The 23,698-nt window shown below is 46.9% G+C and overlaps 1 protein-coding gene across 1 annotated transcript; it reads right to left on the bottom strand.

Moving 5' to 3' along the window:
• Positions 1–3,760: 3,760 nt before the first annotated feature.
• LOC129324549 (prostaglandin D2 receptor-like) lies at positions 3,761–23,391 on the bottom strand. The gene is made up of 2 exons (XM_054971862.1): positions 22,570–23,391; positions 3,761–5,304 (listed from the first exon to the last, which is right to left on the bottom strand). Exons 1-2 carry the CDS (start codon positions 23,389–23,391, stop codon positions 5,071–5,073), a joined length of 1,056 nt encoding a protein of 351 aa, XP_054827837.1. The 3' UTR covers positions 3,761–5,070.
• Between the last annotated feature and the right edge of the window lie 307 nt (positions 23,392–23,698).

The raw sequence follows: 23,698 nt of genomic DNA, 5'->3' as shown, positions 1-23,698 counted from the left end.
GGCAACTTCAGAGGGCAGACTCTATGGTATCACACCCCTGTTGTCCTCCCTCCATTCCCAAAACTGTGCCATCTGCAAAGCTCCACCCCCAGCTCTCCAGGAATTTCCCACACTGGAGTTGGCAACCCCTATTTGAAGACGGAGATGGAGCACAGATCAGTAACGACTTGGTGCTTGCACAGGGGACTATCTTTACCTTTACCTAATGTAGTTATCAGACACTAGATTGTTTCGTATTCTCATCATCTTGTATTCAGGAAAGCCATTCAGAACCATCACTATAGCACGGCGGTTCTCAAATTCGGCAGGATGCAAAAGTGGGTCATGACTTTCCTAAGGATGGGCTGTGAGGCCAGGAAGGAGGGCGGGGGGGTGAGCTGGGAGAGGAAGCTCTGGGAGGCTGGATGGCCAATTTGCCTCTGCAAAAAGACCATGAAATGCAGCCTATTGTGCAGAGATGTGGTAGTTATAAACACAAAGCATGTGTCAATAAAAGAAGCCATGTCTTCAATAAAAGAAGCCACGTCCTCCAGTTTGCAGGATCTGAGCAAGTCTGTTAATGAGAGGGCGTTCTGGAGTTCTTTCATTCATAGGGTCGCCATAGGTTGGAGGTGACTTGACAGCACATAACACACACATACCAATACTGATACTATCATTTTGGATTTTGGACGACAGGCGTTTCTTGGGGATTTTTGGTACCAGTGACCCTTGCAACTCCCTGCCATTATAAATGGGCACAGAAAATACAAATATTAGATGATTAATTCCATTTTTGTACAAAAATCAGGGCCTGAAAACAGACTGGGTGGAAGGGCCCTCCACGTAACCCCTGCCCCACTGCCTCTGAAATTCTGCAAGATACCATTCATGACAAGCGACTACGTTCTGCCCGCAGTATCAATAAACCACCAGCACAGACCTGCCTTTCCAGATGGTTCAATTATTGTATCGCATGTCCTGCAAGGGCATTCAGGTCCAATATTTGTTCAGCGCTTTAAAAGTAAAAAGCCTACACAGCTCTACTAAACTTGAAAAACTGCTCTAGGGATGGGAGCAGCCAATCAGTGCTGTGCATGGCTGTCTCTAGTTGCTGACAGGTCTGTGTCCCCCATGGTCTCAGTGCTTGCAAGATTGGACATCTGACCAAAAAAGAGCATTGCCACAGCACAGTGTCCCCTCTGGTGAGCTCCCCCCCCCTCCACTTTATATAACGGCATCCTCATATTTGGCTTGTTACATTACAGTTTGTTTTTTCAGTAATGCACCATGTAAGCTCCTCTCTGTATGGAAAGAGTTTCTGACCATTGACCACGCTGTCTTCTGCAACGCCCGATCACCTCTATGCTATTTAAGATGTGTGCATAAAGTATCTTCAAGTTGCAACTGAGTTACGGCAGTCCCAATGAGTTTTCAAGGCAAGAGATACTCAGAGGGGGTTTGCAATTGCCTTCCTCTGTGTACTGACCTTGGTCTTCCTTGGTGCTGTCCCATCCAAGTACTAACTTGGATGGGACAGCACCTCACTTACAACCTCGCTCTAGCCTGGAAGATGGCTTATCTTGACACGGCTGACCTGGCCACCTGGATCCATGCTATGTTAACATTAAGGCTCGACTATTGTAATGCTCTTCACTTCGGTCTCCCATCTAAGTTAACTAGGAGGCTCCAATTAGTGCAAAATGCTGCAGCTCAACTGTTATCAGGAGCGAGCAGGAGCTTGAACATCACTCCCATCCTACAGTCACTCCACTGGCTACCCATCATTTACCGTGCTCAGTCCAAGGTATTAGCTATTACATACAAAGTTCTTCACGGCTTTGGTCCAGCATACTTACAGGACCGCCTCCCTCCCTATGTTCCTCCACGGCAGCCTCACTCATCTGAACAGGGTCTCCTGCAGGGGCCAGGCTGCACACGGGTGAAGTCAGCAGTAGCCCGTACAAGGGCTTTCTCAGTGGTGGCCCCTATCCTGTGGAATGACCTGCCTGAGGAAGTCAGAAGAGCCCCCACTCTCCTGGCTTTCCGTAAATGATGCCAAACCGAACTATTCAAAAAGGCTTTTTACTCAAATGGGAGGGCTGCATTGTAGGGAAGGGGTCTCAGGTGCTTCACTAACAAGTTGGGGATCATAGACTTCATCACTATTTTTGCCTTATATATTATCTGCAGCTTTAAATATGTACTCCTATGTGCCACCAGCGCTCCATGTTGTCTAATGCTAGACCTAGAATTATGTTTTGCTCCAGTATTTTTTCTACTGTCTTGGATCCTTGCTAATGCTATGTCTTTTAAACTTGTATCCGTTTACTTTATGGTATTGTATTGAAATGTACTTGATACCGATTGTATTAACCTCATACTGTGTAATCCGCCTTGAGTCTCAGTGAGAAAGGCGGATTATAAATGACGTAAATAAATAAATAAATAACTGGGGCCAACCCTGCTTTGCTTCTGAGATCTGACAAGATTGGGCTAGTCTGGGCCAGCCTGGTCAGACACGACATCCAGACAAGACAACAAACATTCTACAATTCCCAGCACTGCCAGTGGCTTTCCAGCTTTGTCTTCCATTCCACTAATTGGCCTGCCACGGAGACCCGGCATGTTCCAAAGAATTCTGGGCCCGTTCCAGGGGCATTTTTTTTGTCCTGAGTGGATTCTGGCCAGGCTCGTTGGGCCTCTGTAACTGACAGTAGATCCAAGAACACATTTCTTGGCAGCCTGCAGGCTCAATCTGAGATTCAGCCAACTCTGAGGGCCCTGAGTTGGACGTTGGCTTCTTCCGTTTCCAGAGCCAGCGATGTACCAACACAGGAAACAGGACGGCCTGGCTTTCCCCCCTGCTGCTCTCAACGGCCCTTCACTCACAAGCTGTGTGTGTTATGTGCCATCAAGTCACCTCTGACCTATGGCGACCCTGTGAAGGAAAGATCTCCAAACCTTCCTATCATTAACAGACTTGCTCAGATCCTGCGAACTGGAGGACGAGGCTTGTTTTATTGAGTCCAGCCATCTCGTTTTAGGTCTTCCTCTTTTCCTACTGCTTTCCACTTTTCCTAGCATTATTGACTTTTCCGGAGAATCTGGTCTTCTCATGATGTGACCAAAGCGCAATAGCCTCAATTTTGTCATTTTTAGGTTCTAGGGAGGATTCAGGCTTGATTTGATCTAGTGCCCACTTATTTGTCTTTTCAGCGGGTCCATGGTATCCACAAAACTTTCCTCCAGAACCACATTTCAAATGAATCAATTTTCTTCCTGTCAGCTTTCTGTTAAGCTATTTTACTATTTTTTGTGAATGTTGGACCGCTGATCATGCTGCTGTCCGATGGGCCAACGCTCCTGACACAAATTTCCAGCAGCTTTAGGGCTGAATGAAAAGCTCCTGTGGACCCGATGTTGTCCCCCTCGCTGTGATTTCCCCAGCTCTCCCAGGCAGTAGAGAGATGCATGGGGGGAAACCAGCCATAGCGAACAGAGTGCTCGAGCAGCTTGTCTGCTATAAAAGATCCATTACACCAGTTTGGTGTAGTGGTTAAGAACGGCAGGACTCTAATATGGAGAACCAGGTTTGATTCCGCACTCCTCCACTGGAAGCCGGCTGGGTGACCTTGAGCTAGTCACAGCTCTCTCAGAGCTCTCTCAGCCCCACCCATCTCACAGGGCATTTGTTGTAGGGATAACAACATACTTTGTAAACCATTTTGCGTAGGCATTTCGAATGTTGTTGTTGTTATTATTATTATTATCATCCTTGCCAAACTTGAGCGGAATGCTTAAGATCTCAGCTGATAGCATTTGACAATGACTGGACCAGGCAAATTAACAGAAGTTTGGTCAGATAACATCGCCAGGACAAGACAACACACACAAAAAATCAGTATTTGGATGTGAAGTAAAGGCCAAACGAGATGAGAGGGTGGCTTGCATGTATTTACTTAATAGATTTATAAGCCCGCTTTTCTGCCAACAATTGAGACCCATTACTGGATCGTCCCTGTGTGTTGTAAAAGTAAATTGATAGGTAAGATCTGTGGCATGTAGACAGCAAAGGTTTCATCCTTCTTACCCCTACACTTTTGCTGATCAAAACTGACCTCCCCCACACCAACTATTATTAATATTAGAAGGGGCAGGAAAAGAGCGAGATTTCATTTAGTGAATAACAGTGGGTGAGAAAGAACTTTTGTACTCAGCCCCCAATTCGAATCCCCTCCCTGTATCTTCCACTTGCATTTTAAAACGCTGGGAAGGCCGTGATCTCCTAGCATCTTGTCTGATCTGGCCCTAATAGACTCCGCTGTTCTGGTTTATTTCATCTTGGTTTATTTCCTTTCCTCATGATTTATACCTTAGACTTGCTAGTAAAGCCACAAAAGTTAAAGCACCACCAAGGTATTTACTGGCTGGCCGGCCCGTACACACTTCTCGGAGTCGATTTGTGGCTTGCGAAGAAGTCGTGTAACAATCAGAGTTACTCCTGGTTTCATGTAGGATTTCTCGAGGCACACAGTATTGTAAGGTCCAAAGGTATATGGGGGAAATTTGCCCTTCAAGCCAGCGCAGTTTACATGGGGCCTAAGTTGGCTCCATTGGGTCAACAAACAACCACTTCTTCATTCGCCTACGGTGAGTAAGGAATCCGCTCCAGACAACCAGGCAGAGAAATCTTAGCACAGTGGAAGGGATTTATCTTTCATCTGAAGCAATGAATAAGCTTGTAAAACTATGTGGTGAGGGACAGTAACTCTGGTGGATGTATTTGTAGGACTGGGCTACATCAGTTCAAGAATGCAGATCAGATATGAACTTTGGCAAATTGGTACAGAAAAACTCTTTGGTTACTAATCCCTGGAATTCTCAAAAAGTACCAGATTCCGCATAAGAGGAGTATATTCCATAGACGCTGGATGTGATCACAACCCATGAGACATCTTGGCCTCTTCCCTTGGCTACGGCAAGCATTTGCTCACTCCACTTCGGACAGTTCCTTAGACCCGTCATATTCATAGACGGGAATCCAACCACATCAGCCCCACCTCCAGAAAACGGCAGCGAGCCAAGCTCTCATTGCAGCGGTCCAGAATCCTTCCGTGTTGATGTTTCCAGAAGATAAGAATGTGGGGCTTTCTTAGAACTCAGCCTTCTAGAAACCCGGTGGAGGCAGGTGCGAAACACAGAAGTCCGGAAGATGATGAAGACCCAAGGGTCAACAATGGAGTTCACGGAAAAAAAACGGAGAGCGGTGAGGTCAGCATTCTCGTCGTAATCAGGCGCAAACGCTCCAATGTAAGCACGGATCTGGGTGGAAAGAAAAGATAAAGAACTCCAGCTGTAAATGAGACAGTGGAAGAAAACGCTTGATGGCAGCAGGCATACAAATTCACTTGGGCCTTTGCAAGAGGCATGAGAGGGGAAAGCCCACCTGATGGGAGTGGTTTCCTAGTGGTTAGAGTGTCAGACTAGGATCTGGAAGATACAGGTTCAACCCCCTCTGCCATCAATACCCGCTGGGGGACCCTGAACCCATCACAAATGCTCAGCGTGTGAAAAACCACTGTGGGTCTCAGATTGGGAGAAAAGTGGGGTATACATTTTACAATTTTGGGGCAGGCTAGTCTGCTAAGCCAAAATCAGTCAACGGCTGGTTGCACAAAACAAGACACACTCCCCAGCCATCACTGGATGAATGACAAATGGCCCCAATCGGCCTAAAACTCTAACCACTCTGCGGTACTGCAGAGTCTTTCATACATGCACAAGGGACTGCCTCCCCTTCTAATGTGTGTCATCTAAAAACAATGTACTGCACTTTTGCCATTGTTTTATTTATGTGGATTTACTTATACATTCTTTTACTGAATGACAGTCCTAATAAGAAATATTATTACTTGCAACAACTCGATGCCAACGTTAAGACATTACACACCCACTCAGAGGAATTTTCCTTTATTACTAATTTCCCCTTCCCTTTTGGCTTTCCAGTAAATTGTGAACAGGATTTTATTCCAGAAGGAATTTGGTGTTTTCATTCCTGGAGCCACCTGGGTTATGCAATTCGTATTGCTGGCGGCTGATTTTAAGCAGCTTTATCTCTCGGCTGCTTTTTAAACACTGCATTGTTGGCTGGATTATTTATTTATGCTGCTGGCTTCTGATTTTAAAAATCTTTTATCATTTCTGGGTTTGCATAGGGTAAACAATTCGGTAATCTTCTCGAGCCCCCAACTCCCCCCCCCCTATGGTATTCTGTTTACAACATTCGATTTATATACCACCTTTCAGAACAACTTAATGCCCACACAGAGCATTTTCCAAAGTGTGTTATTATTATCCTCACGGCAATCACCCTGTGAGGTGGGTGGGGCTGAGAGAGCTCTGAGAGAGCTGTGACTAGCTCAAGGTCACCCAGCTGGCATCAAGCGGAGGAATGGGGAATCAAACCCGGTTCTCCAGATTAGAGTCCCGCTGCTCTTGTGGGGATAATAATGGCATACTTTGTAAACCGCTCTGAGTGGGCATTAAGTTGTCCCGAAGGGCGGTATATACATTGAATGTTATTAGTACTATATTATTATTACACCAAATTAGAACTAGGTTAATTCCCCACTCCTAAACCTTTACACTTTAACTTGTCAGTCCAGCGTTAACTACATCAGGCTGTTTTTTCTTAAAGGAAGATTTTCTTTCTTTTTCTCAATTTCCAAAGTCTTGCTCCCCACCCCCGCAAGTTTCAGAGAGAGTTAAGACCCCACTTTCTCTGTGGGTGATCTCGTCATACGGCTTTCTTTAACTGCACAGGAGGGGCAGCTGGTTTGCTATTAAACACAGTGACAAGCCAGAAGGCCACAAAGAATTGCAGGAGGGGGGGGGGAAATCATTTGAAAATTTCATCCCACTCCTAATGAATCCCATACGAATCCCAGAGTGCATATGCCATTCAGTGAAGGCAAAGATTTCAGGCAATGTTGCCAGCGGGAAAAATGAAACTGGAGATGCTTTGGGGGGAAGCCTGTGAGTGAGAGAAGTGCCCCCTGGTGGACAGAGGCTGGGTGACCGGATGTGTGCACTGCTGGGCAGCCGCCCGCCTCAAGCATTGGTAATATTTTGGAAGTAAAAAGGAACAGGTCAAAGGCAAAGGTGTAACTTATCGAGCAACTTCTGCAGACCAAAAATTCATCTTGATAATTCTCTGTATGATTAATTTTAAAAAAACCCAAATTCAAAAATCCTCTGCAGATAAACAACTGGTGGTCCCTGGCCCGAGGGACATCTGGCTGGTCTCCACCAGGGCCAGGGCTTTTCCTGCCCTGACCCCAGCCTGGTGGAACACTCTCCCGCTGGAGATCCGGGCCCTGTGGGACCTATCACAGTTCTGCAGGGCCTGTAAAACGGAAATGTTCTGCCCGGCCTTCGGTTGAGGACCAGCGGGTGTCCCCTCTTATCCTATCTAAGATCGCTGCCTCTCCTATGACTGCCCTCGGCTATGCGTTCTACCTACAGCTATGACTTATGCAGGTCTTTTATTAGTATCCAAAGTAGCCTATGTATAACGGCACCGGAGTATTTTAATATAAGTTTTTAAGTGTGTTTTTAAAGTTGACTATTAATGTATTGTGTTTTAATGATGATGTGAGCCACCCTGAGCCCATTCGTGGGGAGGGCGGGATATAAGTCAAATAACATAAATAAATAAATACAAAAAGAATCACTGAAAGAGCTGATCCCTCCCGTACGGCACCCCATTCTAAAATAATCCACATGTCCAGGTCTACATGGTGGGAAGGCCAGCTTTTGCCAGGGTCCCAAGACTAAGCTAAAAAAGATTCACAGTGCAAGAGCTATTTTAGAAACAAAAAACTAACGACAATTTTGAATAAAGTAATCTAAGAAATATAACTATGTCCGTGTGTTCTTTATATAAATACTTGAAAAATATACATGAACTATATTTACATAATATATTGTATCAAACATTCACGGAAATTTATTTTTTGATTTTTTTATTCCGACCTCCCCACATTTGTTGTTGTTGGTTGTTGTTGTTGTACAGATTATATTACCATTGTGTTACTCTCCTTTGCTGCTCCCATTTCCAGCAGGCTCAGGGCGGATTACAAAATAATATTCTCCAAGGGTACATTAGCAAAATAAATTTTTAAGGCTATGTGAATAAAGAACACATAGACATACTTAAATTTGTTAAGAGTACTTTATTGACAATTGTTAGTAGTTATCATCGAGTTTTTGTTTCTGCAAGGGGTCCCAAGACTGTCAAAGGGTCACTGCTCCAACATGTTTTCTGTACTCAATCCCCGTGGTGCATAGAAGAAGGTTAGAGGCAGCAGGAGAGAATTCCTGGTTGGCATTTCTCGGCTTTTCCAACTTAGTGGGTACCTTGACTATGGAGCCCCGCAAATAATACCTTGATGCCTTATACCAAGCAAGATCGCTGGTCTGTCTGGATTGGTCTTCCCTCCTCTGGCAAAGAAAGGCCTTTTTCAAGACCTATGCCCTGAGACATTTACACCAGAGAAGCCAGTGATTCAGCCTGGGACCCGCTGCGTATGAGCCACATGCTCTGCCACTGAGCCTCGGCTTTGGCAACCTGCCAGCCCTCCATCCCTTCTTCTTGATTCAGTCAGGCAGCTGCTGACATTTGTGGGCCCCCCTCAACCCCCCATTCCTCTGGACAATCTCCAGCCTTATACTTTTAAATCTTGTCTTTAAAAGGTGAGGAATGCCTATCTAACAGCCTGGAGCTCGGCAGGTCTTCATAGTTTCTTTCAAACAATATAACTTTATCCTCTATTAAAACTCCCCTGGAGAGCTTTCTGGTTACAGATCTGATAACAGACTACAAGAGTGAAGATATGTATGGCTGAGATCCTGCTAACGACCCATCACATCGAGAAGGAAGAGAGTGCCCAAGAGCAGATGTTCAGAAAGCATTTGGTTGGCTGCTGCAGGAAACCAAACGCTGATGTAGATGGACATCGGGTGAGATCTAGCACGGCACGTTTTACGTTCTCAACATTATTAAAAGAGAGCAAGATCTGGGTCCAATAGCAGCTTAAAGACCAATGAGATTCCCAAGGTATGAGCTTTTGAGAGTCAAAGTTTAACCTCGAGATTTCCAAGATATGAGCTTTCGAGGGTCAAAGTTTGACCTCGAGATTTCCAAGATATGAACTTTCGAGGGTCAAAGTTTGACCTCGACATTTCCATGATATGAGCTTTTGAGGGTCAAAGTTTGACCTCAAGATTTCCAAGATATGAGCTTTTGAGGGTCAAAGTTTGACCTCGAGATTTCCAAGATAAGAGCTTTAGAGGGTCAAACTTCGACCTTCAAAAGCTCATACCTCGGAAATCTCGTTGGTCTTTAAGCTGCTATTGGACCCGGATCTTGCTCTTTGACCACAGACCAACACGGCTACCCACCTGAAACATTATTTGCCTGTCCTGGAAGAGTATGCACAAAAGCAGATGGGGTGGAGGGGCTGTGCCATCTGTAGCTAGGTTTGTACGATTTCAGAATGCAACTGGGAATTGGCTGGATTGAATTCTCTCCCCTGGCCCCATCAAAAACTCCATGAATGTAGAAAGATAGCATGAGTTTCTCCCCAACATGCTAGTCTTCTATGTTGAGGAGAGGTCCCTGTTACGAGGGGAAGTGTTTATGGAAGCCATTTGGTCCCCTTTTTTCTAAAGCAGTACAGTATCAGGATGGTTGTATCCATGTCCTTTTCTCTATTCCAAATATTCCTGTGCACTGTTTGCAGGTTACTGGTGGTGGTGGGGGGGGGAACGACTCTTCCACCACCTTTGCTGCCCCTGCAGCCTGAATGCAGAGTTCAGCAGCCAAATGACTGAGGAGGGAGTGTCATGAAACTACAGACTTGGGATGAACCCCAAAGCCATTTAGCATGATCCTCTTCCACAGGAAGTGTGTGTGTTGTGCTGTCAAATCACTTCTGACTTATGGTGACCTCCAAAACCTCCTATCATTCACAGCCTTCCTCAGGTCTTGCAAACTGAGGGCCATGGCTTTATTTATGAAGTCAGTTTGGTGTAGTGGTTAAGAGCAGCAGGACTCTAATCTGGAGAACCAGGTTTGATTCCCCACTCCTCCACTTGAAGCCAGCTGGGTGACCGTGTGTCAGTCACAGCTCTCTCAGAACCCTCTCAGCCCCACCCATCTCACAGGGTGATTGTTGTGAGGATAATAACAACACACTTTGTCAACCGCTCTGAGTGTGATATTAAGTTGTCCTGAAGGGTGGTATATAAATCAAATATTATTATTATCATCTCATGTTGGATCTTCCTCTTTTCTGACTGCCTTACTGTCTTTTCCAGTGAGTCTTCTCACAATATGATCAACGTACGATAGCCTCAGTTTTATCATCTTAGCTTCTAGGGAGAATTCAGGCTTGATTTAATCCTGAATAGAGATGGGCATCACGAACCAAAATATGAACCAAAATTTATGACGAACCAGGCCGGTTCGTGGTTTGCGAACCAGCGGTTCGTCAGATCCCATTTCTGACGAACCACCACGAACTTCAGGCTGGTTCGGTTGGTTTGTTTTTTGGTTCATCACTGCCAACAGCTTGGTGCTGATCAATCAGTTTCCTAGGCAACAGAGGATGGACTTCCCACAGACCTTCTGTTGACCAGGAAGTGACCTTCTGCTGACCCAGAAGTGGTGATTTTCTGATCTGGATGTGACGTTTTCATGAACCAAACGAACCAGTTTGTGATCCAGGGGCAGGTTTGTGAAATTTGAAGAACCACATGGTTCGTTTTTTTTTTCTGGTTCGTGCCCATCTCTAATCCTGAAACATCTTATTTGTCTTATTAGTTGTCCACAGTATCTGTAAAACTCTCCTCCAACATCACGTTCCAAATGAATCAACTGTCTTCCCATCAGCTCTCATTGTCCAACTTTCCTATTCATACGTAGTAATGGGAAATACCATAGCATGAATTATCTTGATCTTGGTCACCAGTGATACATCCTTATCCTTAAGGATCTGTTTCCTCATATTAAGGATTGTTTCCTCATATTCTGTCCTAACAGTAGACGTTTGTCCAGACAACAGGTTGTGCATCAACACAATCAGATGTTGTGGCACACCCATTTCTTTTAACACCATCCATAGCTTTTCATGATCCACGCAGCTAAAAGCTTTGCTGTAATCTATAAAACACAAACTGGTTTTCTTCTGAAATTCTCTGATATGTTTCATTAACTATTGTAAATTTGCAGTATGATCTCTAGTGTCTTATCCTTTTTTGAATGCAAAATTTTTTTATTTGAGATTAGATGGTACTTGATTATCGGTAGCACTTAGCACTTTAAGAAACATAAAACAAGTATTTGTATATTGGTGTTGTGATTTATTAGAACTTGTGGTGGACTAGTGTCCTCTTGGTTTTGCAATTGCACACCTGCAAGAGCCTCTATTGGTTTTCAACCTCCAGGTAGGGCCTGGAGATCTCCTGGAATTATAACTGATCTCCAGATTACCGAGATCAATTCAGCTGGAGAAAACAGAAGCTTTGGAAGGAAGACTCTATGGCATTGTACCCTTCTGAGGTCTCCCCCCTCCCTCCCTAAATTCCACCCTCCAAATCTCCAGTAATTTCCCAACCTGGAGCTGGCAACTCCAGTGGAAAAGTTGACAATAGCCACAGAATTTAACATCTTGAGAACTGGAGTTGTCATTTGTTTTTGCTTTTTAAAGCAGGTTTCCACTCTTTATGTCTGCACAATTAGGTTTGATAAATACGTGTTTAGGCAACATCAGGTGAAATCTCCTAGGGTGGCTCCTTGGGTTTTCAGCAGACAGGCGGGTGTCTTTAGTGTTCCATGTGGCTTGTGCTTGACTTGGTGTGGAATTTGAGCGTCCTTGAAACACAATCCTGAAGTCTGCTTTCACCCACAGCTCTGCCCAAGCACGTGGCACCCAGCTTCTGCATTTCAATCGTGCCCCAGGAAAATCAGAGGTTGGGAAACCAACTTCTGACTCCTTTCCTTTATCTGCAAAGGCTTTTTCTCTAGCTGCCGTCGCTAAGGAGGCACCTAACCGAATCACTTGCTGTGGGATAGTCTTGCTCCTTGGCAACCATATTTCCTTGACCACACAAACTATTGGCTGTGCATGAAACTTGTCATGTAACAAGTCGCCAAGATGCCCAGGTCTGCCCTCTGACATTGGTGAGGGAACACTCACTTTCTCAGTAGATACTACTTTCCAGCGTGCCAGGGTTAAGAGAACTCCTTGGGGGGGGGGGCTGAAATCCCATCTCAAACACGTTGTACCTTTTTGACCCACCTAACCTTCTCTCAACTAGTTCCAGGTGGTATATCTGGTTCTTCTTTCCCCATTTTACCTTCACAAGTTTCATGGCAGAATGGGGACTGGAATTTGGGTCTCATAGCATGACACGCTAACCACTACACAACACTGACTCTCTATGAACAAGGGACCTCTGAGGTTAGTATTCTCTAACGTGACTTGAAACAACTACTGATGAAGGTTAAAGGTGAACGCTCCAAAGCAGGATTACAGCTGAACATCAAGAAGACAAAAGTAATGACTATTGAGGAATCACACAATTTTTCAAGTTGACAATGAGGAAACTGAAATTGTTCGGGATTTTCTATTCCTTGGCTCAATCATCAACCAAAAGGGAAACTGCAATGAAGAAATTAGAAGACTGAGACTCGGAAGAGCAGCTGTGAGGGAGCTAGAGAAGATCCTTAAAGATAAAGATGTCTCTCTGGGAACCAAGATCAAAATAATTCAAACTCTGGTATTCCCCATCACGATGAATGGATGTGAGAGTTGGACAGTGAAGAAAGCTGACAGGAAGAAAATGGATTCATTTGAAATGTGGTGCTGGAGGAGAGTTTTACGGATACCATGGATGGCCAAAAAGACAAAGAAGTGGGTGCTAGATCACATCAAGCCTGAATTCTCCCTAGAAGCTAAAATGACAAGATAAAGTCTATCATACTTTGGTCACATCATGAGAAGACAAGATTCTCTGGAAAAGTCAATAATGCAAGGAAAAGTGGAAGGCAGCAGGAAAAGAGGAAGACCTAAAGCGAGATGGCTGGACTCAATGAAAGAATCCGCGTCCTCCACTTGGCAGGATCTTAGCAAGGCTGTTAATGATAGGACATTTTGGGGACTGGGGCAGGAAGTAAGTCCTCCTCTGCTTATGCAGCCAGGCGGCTGGCATGCATTCCAGGTGCCACCAGGTGGAACGAGGGCAAGCCACTCCTGCTGGAAAAGGGTGAGCCGTGCAACTCCCTGACTGAGCTTTGGTTCCCCTGGTCCAGGGGAGGTTGCTCGGGCTGTGATTAGGGTTGGAAACTTTTCCTCCGTAGCAGCAACCATGCACAGACTATATTTTCGCTGCCTCCTCTATGGAGCTGTCAGCAGTGGAGGCAACTTGGTGTAAGCAGGGCCATCTTCCCTGGGAATAGAACAAATCCCTGAGAGTAACTCTAAAACTCTGCCTGCGTGCAGGTCCAAACCAGAGGAGGGGAACACTCTGCATATACTCAGAGACATGCTTCCTTTTGTTTTAAGTTCTGCCCCTGAAAACAGGGCCGTATTAACCCATGGCCGGGCCCCTAGGCTTCCAGGTATTTCGGGCCCCCTCCGGCACTTCAATCTTTCACCCCACTACAGCTGACAGCCTGACCCTGGTATGGTAGGTATTAGACCGCAGGACATAGCCCTATACCCATTTTTGAGGGTCTCCTGAAGAATTCTAGTCACAATTTTAAAAATATTGTTATTGTACGAGTAGAACTCTTCAAGAAAGCCTATTTGGGGGGGTATAATTGTTCAATACCGTAATATTTTGAAGTGAATAACATTTTTATTATTTATTTAAAATATATAATTTATGGATAAGTGTTTTAATATAAGAGACCATTTGTTTCACTTCAATAAGGAAGCAGTTAATTATCTTATTAATAAAGGTGATATAAGAGAAACAATTAATTGTGAAATATGTGGGGGTGTGCCTCAGCAAAAAAACTGATGGGCCCCTAGTCCCTGCAGGGCCCCCCCAAGCTTTGGCCTAGTCAGCCTTTTGAATAATGTGGCCCTGCTTGAAAACTGGCTTGGAGATTAAGTCCTCCTTAGCTTTCACTTCGCTAAAGTTTTTGCTGTCTTTTATTTTGATTACTGGAAGATTTCTGCTTCCTTGGTGGTAAAGAGTGCTCTCAAGTCACGGCTGACCTATGGTGACACCCCCTCCCCCGGTGGGGTTTTCATGGCAAGAGACTAACAGAGGTGGTTTGCCATTGCCTGCCTCTGCAACCCTGGTCTTCATTAGAGGTCTCCCATCCAATTACTAAACAAAGCCCTGCTTAACTTCATATATTTGATAAAATCAGGCTTTCTTGGGCTCTCTTTTCTCTATTTTCTTCATAATACCTTTCCCCAGCTGCTTCCGTGACTAATTTACCTGTTGACAATTCATGGTGCGAAACTGTTGAATTTTTCTTTTCAGGTTAATACTTTTTAAAGAGACAAGATAGCAATTTACAACATACGTGAATCTTGTACAGATGAACTCTGCTCTGCTTTTATGAAAACGGTTAAATGATTCTTTCTTACCTCGCATATGGGAATGCCCTAGGGTTGCCAGCTCCAAGTTGGGAAATTCCTGGAGATTTGGAGGGTGAAACCTGGAGAAAGTGGGGTTTGGGGAGGGAAAGGACCTTGGCATAGCATAATTCCATAGAGTCCACCCCCAAAAGTAGCCATTTTCTCCAGGTGAACTGATCTCCGTGGCCTGGAGACCAGATGTAATTCCGGGAGATTTCCAGCCACTACCTGGAGGATGGCAACCCTAGAATGCCCTCCTAAAAAGAACAGGTGAGCTCACCGAATTGGCAGCTACGAAAGCTGAGAAATGCTCCAAGCAACACCACAAATCATTATGTATGTTTTATTGTTACTTGTGTTTTAACAATACAACAGTCTAACTTGGCCACGATTGTGAAACACACCCACACCGATTTCTCCCCAACAGTTGACGAGTCTAAAAATATCACTTGTAAAAAAAGATTTTGATTGCTTTATGAAGGCATTTTTTCCTTTGAAGTAAGACCTATTCCTCTGTGACCTTATTTCTAAAGCAGTGACCTTAAGAATGCGGTTTCAAGACCATTTATACTACAAAAAGTTATACTTCTTTTGTTTTGAACTATTAAATCCAGTGATTTAAATCCGGTATTGAGTTGTATTTATCGTGTTCCCATAGGGATGTGATGTTAGGAAATAATTGGGGCCGTGGCTCATTGTTTTGCAAACAGAAGATCCACAACTGTTCTAAAAGGCTCAAGTAGCCTCAAAGGCTTAGACTGGAGTAACTCTGCTTAGGATTTCATGGTAAGTAGCCTAAAAGGCTCAAAAAAGTTGTGGTAGGGTATGAGCTTCTTCAAGTGAGCTGTGACTCATGAAAGCTCATACCCTACCACAAACTTTGTTAGTCTTAAAGGTACTACTGGACTCTTGCTCTGTTCTTCTGCTATCTGAAGAAGTGAGCTGTGACTCACAAAAGCTCCTACTCTACCACAAATTTTGTTAGTCTAATAGGTGCTACTGGACTCTTGCTCTTTTCTACCACTACAGACAAACACAGCTGTCTTGATCTAACCACGGCTAACCTTGATCTAAAAGGGTCATCTGATGGATCGGGAGGCTCTAAGACAGGGTGCAGAAGAACTCTATAACCTGCATTGGGTAGATTCTGGATGGATGGCAGCACGGAACGTGTCTGCCTGGAGTGGCCATTTTGTCTTTGGCTCCACCTCTTGTGGCAGCCATTTTTGTACAGGCAACCGCAACATTCTCAAAATGTCATTTTTGCCCACAAGCTCAAAAAGGTTGGCGATCTCTTCAAACAGTGACCCAGATACCCCCATGTTTTGGGGATAATAATGGCCTTCATCATTAGCCCCGGCAAGCCCAGTTTCCTCCGATCTCGGACACTAAGCAAGTTCAGGCTTGGTTAGTAATTTGATGGGAAACCTCCAAGGAACACCAGGGTCGCTACGCAGAGGCAGGCAACAGCAACCCACTTTTGTTAGTCTCTTGACTTGAAAACCCCAGCAGGGGTTGCTGTAAGTCATCTATGACTTGACCGCACTTTCACAGGGCTGTTGTAAGAATTCCAGAGACAATGCAGATTAAATACTTTGAACACTGAAAGCGTTACAGAAATGCCAAGTATTTGAATTAGCTCATGCTCCATCTGCCAGCTTCAAGGACCTTAGCCACAGTCCGAAGAACCCTACAGTAACTTTGACATTTATTTATTTACTTCCTTCATACCCCGCTTTCCTCCTCAGGAGGGACCCGAAGCAGCCTACACAATTCTCCTCTCCTTCATTTTATCTTCGTGATGCAAAAACTCTGCTCCGAGTTCCCTTGGTGTGACTTTAAACCAATCAATCACACAAGGCTGAGACCGAGGACGGTGCACAGTTTATTTCAATGAAACAGAGGTGCAGAACTCAGTCATCTGAGAAATTTGTGAATCCACCCGCAGGGACGTTCTTTCTTTCTTATTTATTTATTTATTTATTTTATTTTATTGATTAATTATTAATTTAATTTATAGTCCGCTCTCCCCGCAAGTGGGCTCAGAGCGGATTTACACCAAAAATTTAAAACATTGGTAGCAACCGTAAGATAGTGTTTAAACATAGGGCCGCTCATATTTACATCCTACACAGCACCTTGGGCCCACTGGGCAGGGTGGTTAAGTCTCAGCCAGTGCAGAATTGGTACATATTCCCCCCCCCACTGGGAGGAGCCGGTTTAGTGGCTCGTCCGCCTCGACCCCCAGAAGCCTGGCAGAACATCTTTTATATAGTAGGGTAAGCAATATTTCTGCATATGTCTATTTAGCATCCTATCTAATGGAATTTTCCTTGCTACTAATTATTCGAAGGCCCTTTCCACATGCTCTATTCTGGTGAGGCAACTTCTCGGAATATTCAAACTTATGATGGTTGTTGTGGGTTTCCCGGGCTGTATTGCCGTGGTCTTGGCATTGTAGTTCCTGACGTTTCACCAGCAGCTATGACTGGCATCTTCAGAGGTGTAGCACCGAAAGACTACACCTTGGCATTACTACAATGCCAAGACCACGGCAATACAGCCCGGAAAACCCACAACAACCATCGTTCTCCGGCCGTGAAAGCCTTCGACAATATATTCAAACTTATGCTTTGCCCTTTTTTGATAAAATCTTCACACCTGCATCCTCTCGTCAAACTATGAAGACATCTTAACACCTCTCATTTCAAAACAGGAAGCCTCCCAACCCCCAGAATAGCGCAGTTAGCAATTTTACTCTCTTGCAGCTTGAATCATGGTTGGTTTTTTTTGCAATGAGTATTAAAACAATAATGACCCCTTGAAAGTTCCCCCTTAGTTTTTGGGGTTTCCTGGATTTTTCCATCACTCACAACTACCTTGTGAGGTAGGTTAGGTTGAGAGGGTGCGACTGGCCCAAGATCACCCAGCGAGTTTCCATGTCAGAGTGGAGATTCGAACCTGGGTCTCCTAGAATCTGCTCCACCACTCTAACCACTACACCACACTGGTTTTGGACTTCCATTGCCTTATTAGTGGCCGCTCTGCCACCTTGCTTACCAGAGGGGCTGTGATATAATCTTGTCTGCTGTTCAAAAGAAAGCTGCCAAAATAATAATAATACTGATGCTTCGTATTTGTCTAATGGTCCCCAGCATTCAAGACACTTTGCGTACTAACAACAACAACAACAACATTCAATTTATAACAACAACAACATTCAATTTATATACCGCCCTTCAGGACAACGTAATGCCCACTCAGAATGGTTGACAAAGTGTGTTATTATTATCCTTACGACAATCACTCTGTGCGGTAGGTGGGGTTGAGAGAGCTCCGAGAAGCTGTGACTGACCCAAGATCTTGTTGCCCTTTTGACAACGGCCCTGTGAGGGAGGCCCGTGCAGCCAAAGCTGGAAGAGCCAGGCTGAGATAAGCAGTGGAGAGTTTTTGGATCACAGTGCAGTCTTGTAGCCGCGTGATGCCAGCCCTCCTCGCCCAGTGGTCCATCCACATACAAACCCCTCCGGAGGCCTAAAGGAGGCATGTACGACACTTGCCACCTACCACTCCAAAAGCAGCCCACTAGCCATGTATGGTGGCCCAGCAGGGACGTGAGAATCTTCCTGCCTGGGGCTTCCAACCCAAAGATGCTGGGGTGGGTGGGGGGCATTGCTGCTTCCTGGATGCCCTGGAAGCTGCAGCCTGGCCATTTCTGGAAACAGAGTTTAGGACTACGTGAGTCTGATCTAGCCCCTCGGCTGCCTAAACATCTCATGTCACTGTAATTCAGCTAAGAAATCCATCAAAATAATAATCACATGCTTGTGTGAATGGTCAGCTTAAAAGTCCCTCCCAACATCCCAGAAAGAGACAGAATGATTAAGAAAGAGGAACTTTGTGTGGGTGACAGAAAGGACAGTTACGATTTTAGGCCAGAAGCCACAGATTTCTGGATGACAAACTGTGGATTTTATAGGGTGCACAGAATAATGGCTCATAAGACCTGGAAAAAAACCCAGAAAGCAGACAACCTAGTTGATGGCTACTTCCCATACCTGTAAGAGCTGACACTAATAGATGGTCCAGTCCTCATTTTAGCTGAATCAGGTTTTGCAAGAGAATTGGCTGGACTCAGAGGTTTCTACAAGGACAAAAAGTCAGCTACCATAAAAGGTACCCTATAATAATAACATTCGATTTATAGACCGCCCTTCAGGACAACTTAATGCCCACTCAGAGCAGTTTACAAAGCGTGTTATCATTATCCCCACAACAAAACACCGTGAGGTGGGTGGGGCTGAGAGAGCTCTGAGAGAGCTGTGACTGACTCAAGGTCACCCAGCTGGCTTCAAGTGGAGGAGGGGGGAATCAAACCCGGCTCTCCAGATTAGAGTCCTGCTGCTCTTAGCCACTACACCAAACTGGCTCTCCCTGGACAGCTGAGGTGAGTTGGATCTCGTCAGATCTCAGAAGCTAAGCAGGATTGGCCTTGGTTAGTAATTGGATGGGAGACCGCCAAAGAAGATCGATAATGCTATGCAGAGCCAGACAATGGCAAACCACCTGTTAGTCTCTTGCCATGAAAACCCCACTAGGGGTTTTCAAAGCCCCTGGACTGAACAAAACTGTGTGGAAGAAATCTGAGCCCAGCCAGTTCTGCACCTGATCCAAAGACTGTTACATTATAATGAACTACTGCAGCAATACACCAGCTCCTCTCAATTCTCCAGCTTTTATTTTTGGAAAAAAAAACACGAAAATATCTAGTCTTTTTCCTTGTGGAGTTATAAGGCAAAAGATGCAGGCTGTACATTTTTCATTCAGCAATGAGCTGCTCCCTCAACGACCATGGCCTGATGATCCACTGGTCTTGGGACATTAGTAATAATTAATTAGCTAAAAATTAATTAGCATTTTTAATACATTCTCCTACACTGACGCATCTGGATATGGAAATACTTATTCCGCCCTCCGCAGAGGTAGCGGCGTCGAATGCTGTGTTGCTGACATCTTTTTTAAAAAGTGAAGCTAGGAATGTGAAGCAGTTTCCAAATTGTTTACACATGAGTGTGAAAGGAAAGCAATTTCGCAACGGCATTGCCATTCGTTGGTTACCAAGAGGCGTTCAGCTCTTTCCGAGAATCAGTCCATGAATAGCTTTTGGATTCTAAGGTCTCAGCAGGTTGCAAATAAACTCAAGTTCTGTGTCATTTCTGATTCTTAAACATCTGGCTGCCGAAGAAAGGCAGGACTGCCAGTAAGTCAAACCCATTCCTTTGTGTTTATCAAGCCCTCCCTCGCCCTGGCTGGCACCCCGATGGTGGCTGTTCTCTGCAACCCAGGCTTGGCAAGGAGGCCATGCTGTGATGGGGAGCGGATTTGCCATTTTTGCCCAAGAGACTGGGGTGCAAAGCAAGAGGCAGAAAACTTCAGCAGTGAGCCAAGATGGCATCCCACGTATTGAGATGGAATGGTCCCAAGATACAAAGGTAAATAGCTCTGTCTTAGGGAGGGGGGGAATAGTTGGCAACATTAACACAATATCTGCTGCATGGGTTAAAATCAGGGCTTTTTTCCAACCGGAACGTGGTGGAACGGAGTTCCGGCATCTCTTGAAAATGGTCACATGACCGGCAGCCCCGCCCCCTGATCTCGAGGCAGAGCTGAGTTTAGATCGCCCTCCGTGTGAAGGTGATTTAAACTTTAAAAAACTCCCCCTTGTTCCAGCTGACCCAAAGTTATGTCATTGTGTGGTCCCGAAAGCGTGCACGCACTTTGCGCGCGTGGTACGAGGGGTGCCACCTCCCGCCAGGAGTTGCCCCCTGTGCTGGCAACCCACTGAGTTCCACCACCTCTTTTCCCAGAAAAAAAGCCCTGGATAAAATGAAACATACAGAGGACGGGAGGAAATGGATACACATGGAGAAGAACCAGATTAGGAACAATTACTGCAGCTGAAGCAGCTGAATTTGGCACAGGCACGTTTTAAAAAATCCAGAGCCTTAAAAACGCAAATTTCACTTTGTAACTCAAGTTTATTCATTGCACTTTGCATAATTTCCAGGCAACTGATGAAGAGGGCTCTAGGGAGTGAAAGTTTCTGCCACACTGGATTTGCTATTCTTTAAAGCACCACCAGACACCGGCGATATGCAGCCGCTGCTCTGGACGCCGCTGCTCGGAAAGGAAGGAAGAAGCAAAATGTTCATACGCTTCCTTCATCCACAAGATACGAGCACGACAGATCCGCACACCATGTTAACAGCCCACAAAAAGGGCACCCTAGTCATGCAATTCACTTGTGTTACGATGGTTGTTGTGGGTTTTCTGGGCTGTATTGCCGTGGTCTTGGCATTGTAGTTCCTGACGTTTTGCCAGCAGCTGTGGCTGGCATCTTCAGAGGTGTAGCACCAAAAGACAGAGATCTCTCAGTGTCTCAGTGGGAGATCACAGTGAGAGATGTGACACTGAGAGATCCCACAACAACCATCGGTCTCTGGCCGTGAAAGCCTTCGACAATACACTTGTGTTACCTTTGTGATTGGTGGTGTAAAAGAACAAAGGGCAGCAGTAGTAGCAAAATTTCCCAGGACCTTATTTTTTTTAAAAAATCTCCAAATCAACCAACATCCCTTATGAGGAATGCTGTAAAAAAATCACAACAGGAGAATTTTTTTCAGGTCAATCTGAAATTTTTTTCAAAAGATCTATTTTCCCATAACCTTTTCCTAACAATTTCCTCTAGCAATTACAGGTTGCTAGGAAAACAGAAGCCAAGCTGTTATCAGAGGAGCAGAAGTGCTTGTAATTTGTAAGGGTGTGTGCGTTTGTGTGGGTGTGTGAACATTCAAGATGACAGAAGCACGCCCCCCTCCAAATTCTGCAATGATAATTTAGAGCTCCCCGATACCCTGCCTGTTTTCCGGCACGTCTGATTATCTGTTAGGGCTTTGGAGAAAACTGCAGCCACTGGTCTTGTTAACACGCCAGAAGGAAACCAGAATGAAACCAGTTCTCAGAAGAATAACGTTGCCTCTTGAGCCACAGGGAGACAGGAAAGCCTGTGGTGTGGCCCTTGAAGCACAACCTCTTCCGACACAGGATAGTTTCAAAATCAAAAAGAGTCCAGTAGCACCTTTAAGACTAACCAATTTTACTGTATCATAAGCTTTCGAGAATCACAGTTCTCCGGAGAACTGTGATTCTCGAAAGCTTATGCTACAGTAAAGTTGGTTAGTCTTAAAGGTGCTACTGGGCTCTTTTTGATTTTGCTACTACAGACTAACACAGCTAACTCCTCAGGATAGTTTCACGTGGGCAGCCACGTAGATCCGGTAGCACCTTAAAGACCAACTAGATTTTCAGGGCAGGAGCTTTTGAGAGTCAGATTCTGGAAAGCTCAAACCCTGGAAATCTAGTTGATCTCTACGGTGCAGCTGGACTCGGATCTTGCTCTTCTATCAGAGGACACTCGCAGGCAGCTAGCAGTGCACGGACAGGAGATTGCCAGTTTGGCACCAAAGGAGGAGAACGAAGGTGCTGGAGGAGGGCTGCCAGCTCCAGGCTGAGAAATTCCTGGTGATTTGGGGGGTGCTGCCTGGAGAGGCTCGGGTTTGGGAGGGACCGCAGCAGGGTATAATGCCATAGAGCACTCTCTCCAAAGCAGCCGTTTTCTCCAGGGGACCTGGACATCAGTTTGGAGATCAATTGTAATTGGAGGAGATCAAAGGTTTGGAGATCAATTGTGATTCGAGGGGATCTCCAGTCACCACCTGGAGGCTGGCAATCCTACGCCGGGGGCGGCCACAGGCTGGAAAAGGCGCACTCGGGCAGCTGGCAGGGCGCTTCGACGGCGCGCCGTGGGGTCGCCCGGGCTGCCAAGGGCTCCCCGCCTCCCCTCCCCAGCCCCGGGGCTGGTACTTACGATCACCGGCAGGGAGCAGACGGTGAAGAGGACGGTCATGAGGGCCAGCAGCGTGAGGTGCCCGAGCTCCTCCATGCGGCCCGCTCCGGCCGGCCCGGGGCCGGGCGTGGGCGCGGCGCTGCGGGGCGGCTGGCGGCGCGCCATGCGGCAGAGGCTCCTCATGGTGGCCAGGTTGCAGAGGCCGACGGCCAGCACCAGCAGGCCCAGCAGGCTGGCGTAGAGCACCGAGTAGGCCCGCCCGTCGCCGGCCATGCGGATGAAGCACCACGAGCCCGGGCAGTACTGCACGGTGGCGCCGAAGCCCAGCAGCGGCAGGGCGCAGAAGAGCGCGCAGAGCGCCGCGGCCGCGCCGCCCAGCAGGGCGCCCCGCCGGCGGCTGGCGTGGCGCCGGTAGAAGTAGGGGTGGCCCAGCGAGAGCCAGCACTCCAGCGCCATGGCCAGCAGCAGCGCGGTGGGCGCCAGGCCGAAGAAGGCCATCAGGCAGCCGAAGAGCGCGCACAGCCCCCCGCCGCCGCCGCCGGCCGCCCCGCCGGCCGCCCCCATCGCGCTCAGGCTGCGGTTGCGCGCGTAGGCGGCCAGCACCAGCGGGCTCAGCAGGCACTTGCCCAGCAGGTCGGTGGCGGCCAGCGCCCAGAGCAGCAGGTGGAAGGCCGGCGCCCGCGCCCCGCGCCCCGCGCCGCCCCGCGCCCGCTGCCGCCACAGCAGCCCCAGCGCCAGCACGTTGCCCAGCAGGCCGGCCGCGAAGAGCAGCGAGCCCGGCAGCGCCGAGCGGCCGCCCTCCAGGCTGCGCCGGCCGCGGCACCGGTACGCGCCGTCCTCCATGGGCAGCCGCCGCCGCGCGCCTCGGGGGGACGCCCGCGCCGACTGAGCGCGCCGGAGGGGGAGCGCCGGGCCGGGGCTGCGGGGGTGGAGCGCGAGAGGCGGGGGCCACGTCGCGGGTTCCCGAGGAGAGCGAGCCTCGCCGAGGGGAGGGGAGGGGGGTGGGAGGAGCGGCGCTGCCCTGCTCCGGGCGGGGGGCGCGTGGAGACGGCGCCGCCGGTGCCAAAGACTCTGCACATGCCCCGAGGCGCGCTTCCCTGGCAGCAGCCGCGGCGCCCAGCGCAGGCTCCCGGGCGGGGTGGGTAGTGCT

The sequence above is a fragment of the Eublepharis macularius genome, chromosome 2, assembly GCF_028583425.1.
Source record: "Eublepharis macularius isolate TG4126 chromosome 2, MPM_Emac_v1.0, whole genome shotgun sequence".
In the NCBI taxonomy this organism is placed as follows: Eukaryota; Metazoa; Chordata; class Lepidosauria; order Squamata; family Eublepharidae; genus Eublepharis; species Eublepharis macularius.
This window is presented reverse-complemented; position numbering and strand designations above follow the sequence as displayed.

Excerpts from the sequence above, each read along its gene's own strand:
- LOC129324549 (XM_054971862.1), bottom strand. The coding sequence starts at position 23,391 with ATGGAGGACGGCGCGTACCGGTGCCGCGGCCGGCGCAGCCTGGAGGGC. Across the intron at positions 5,305-22,569 it reads TCTGCTCCCTGCCGGTGATC|ATCCGTGCTTACATTGGAGC; the intron begins GTAAGTACCAGC and ends CTTTCCACCCAG.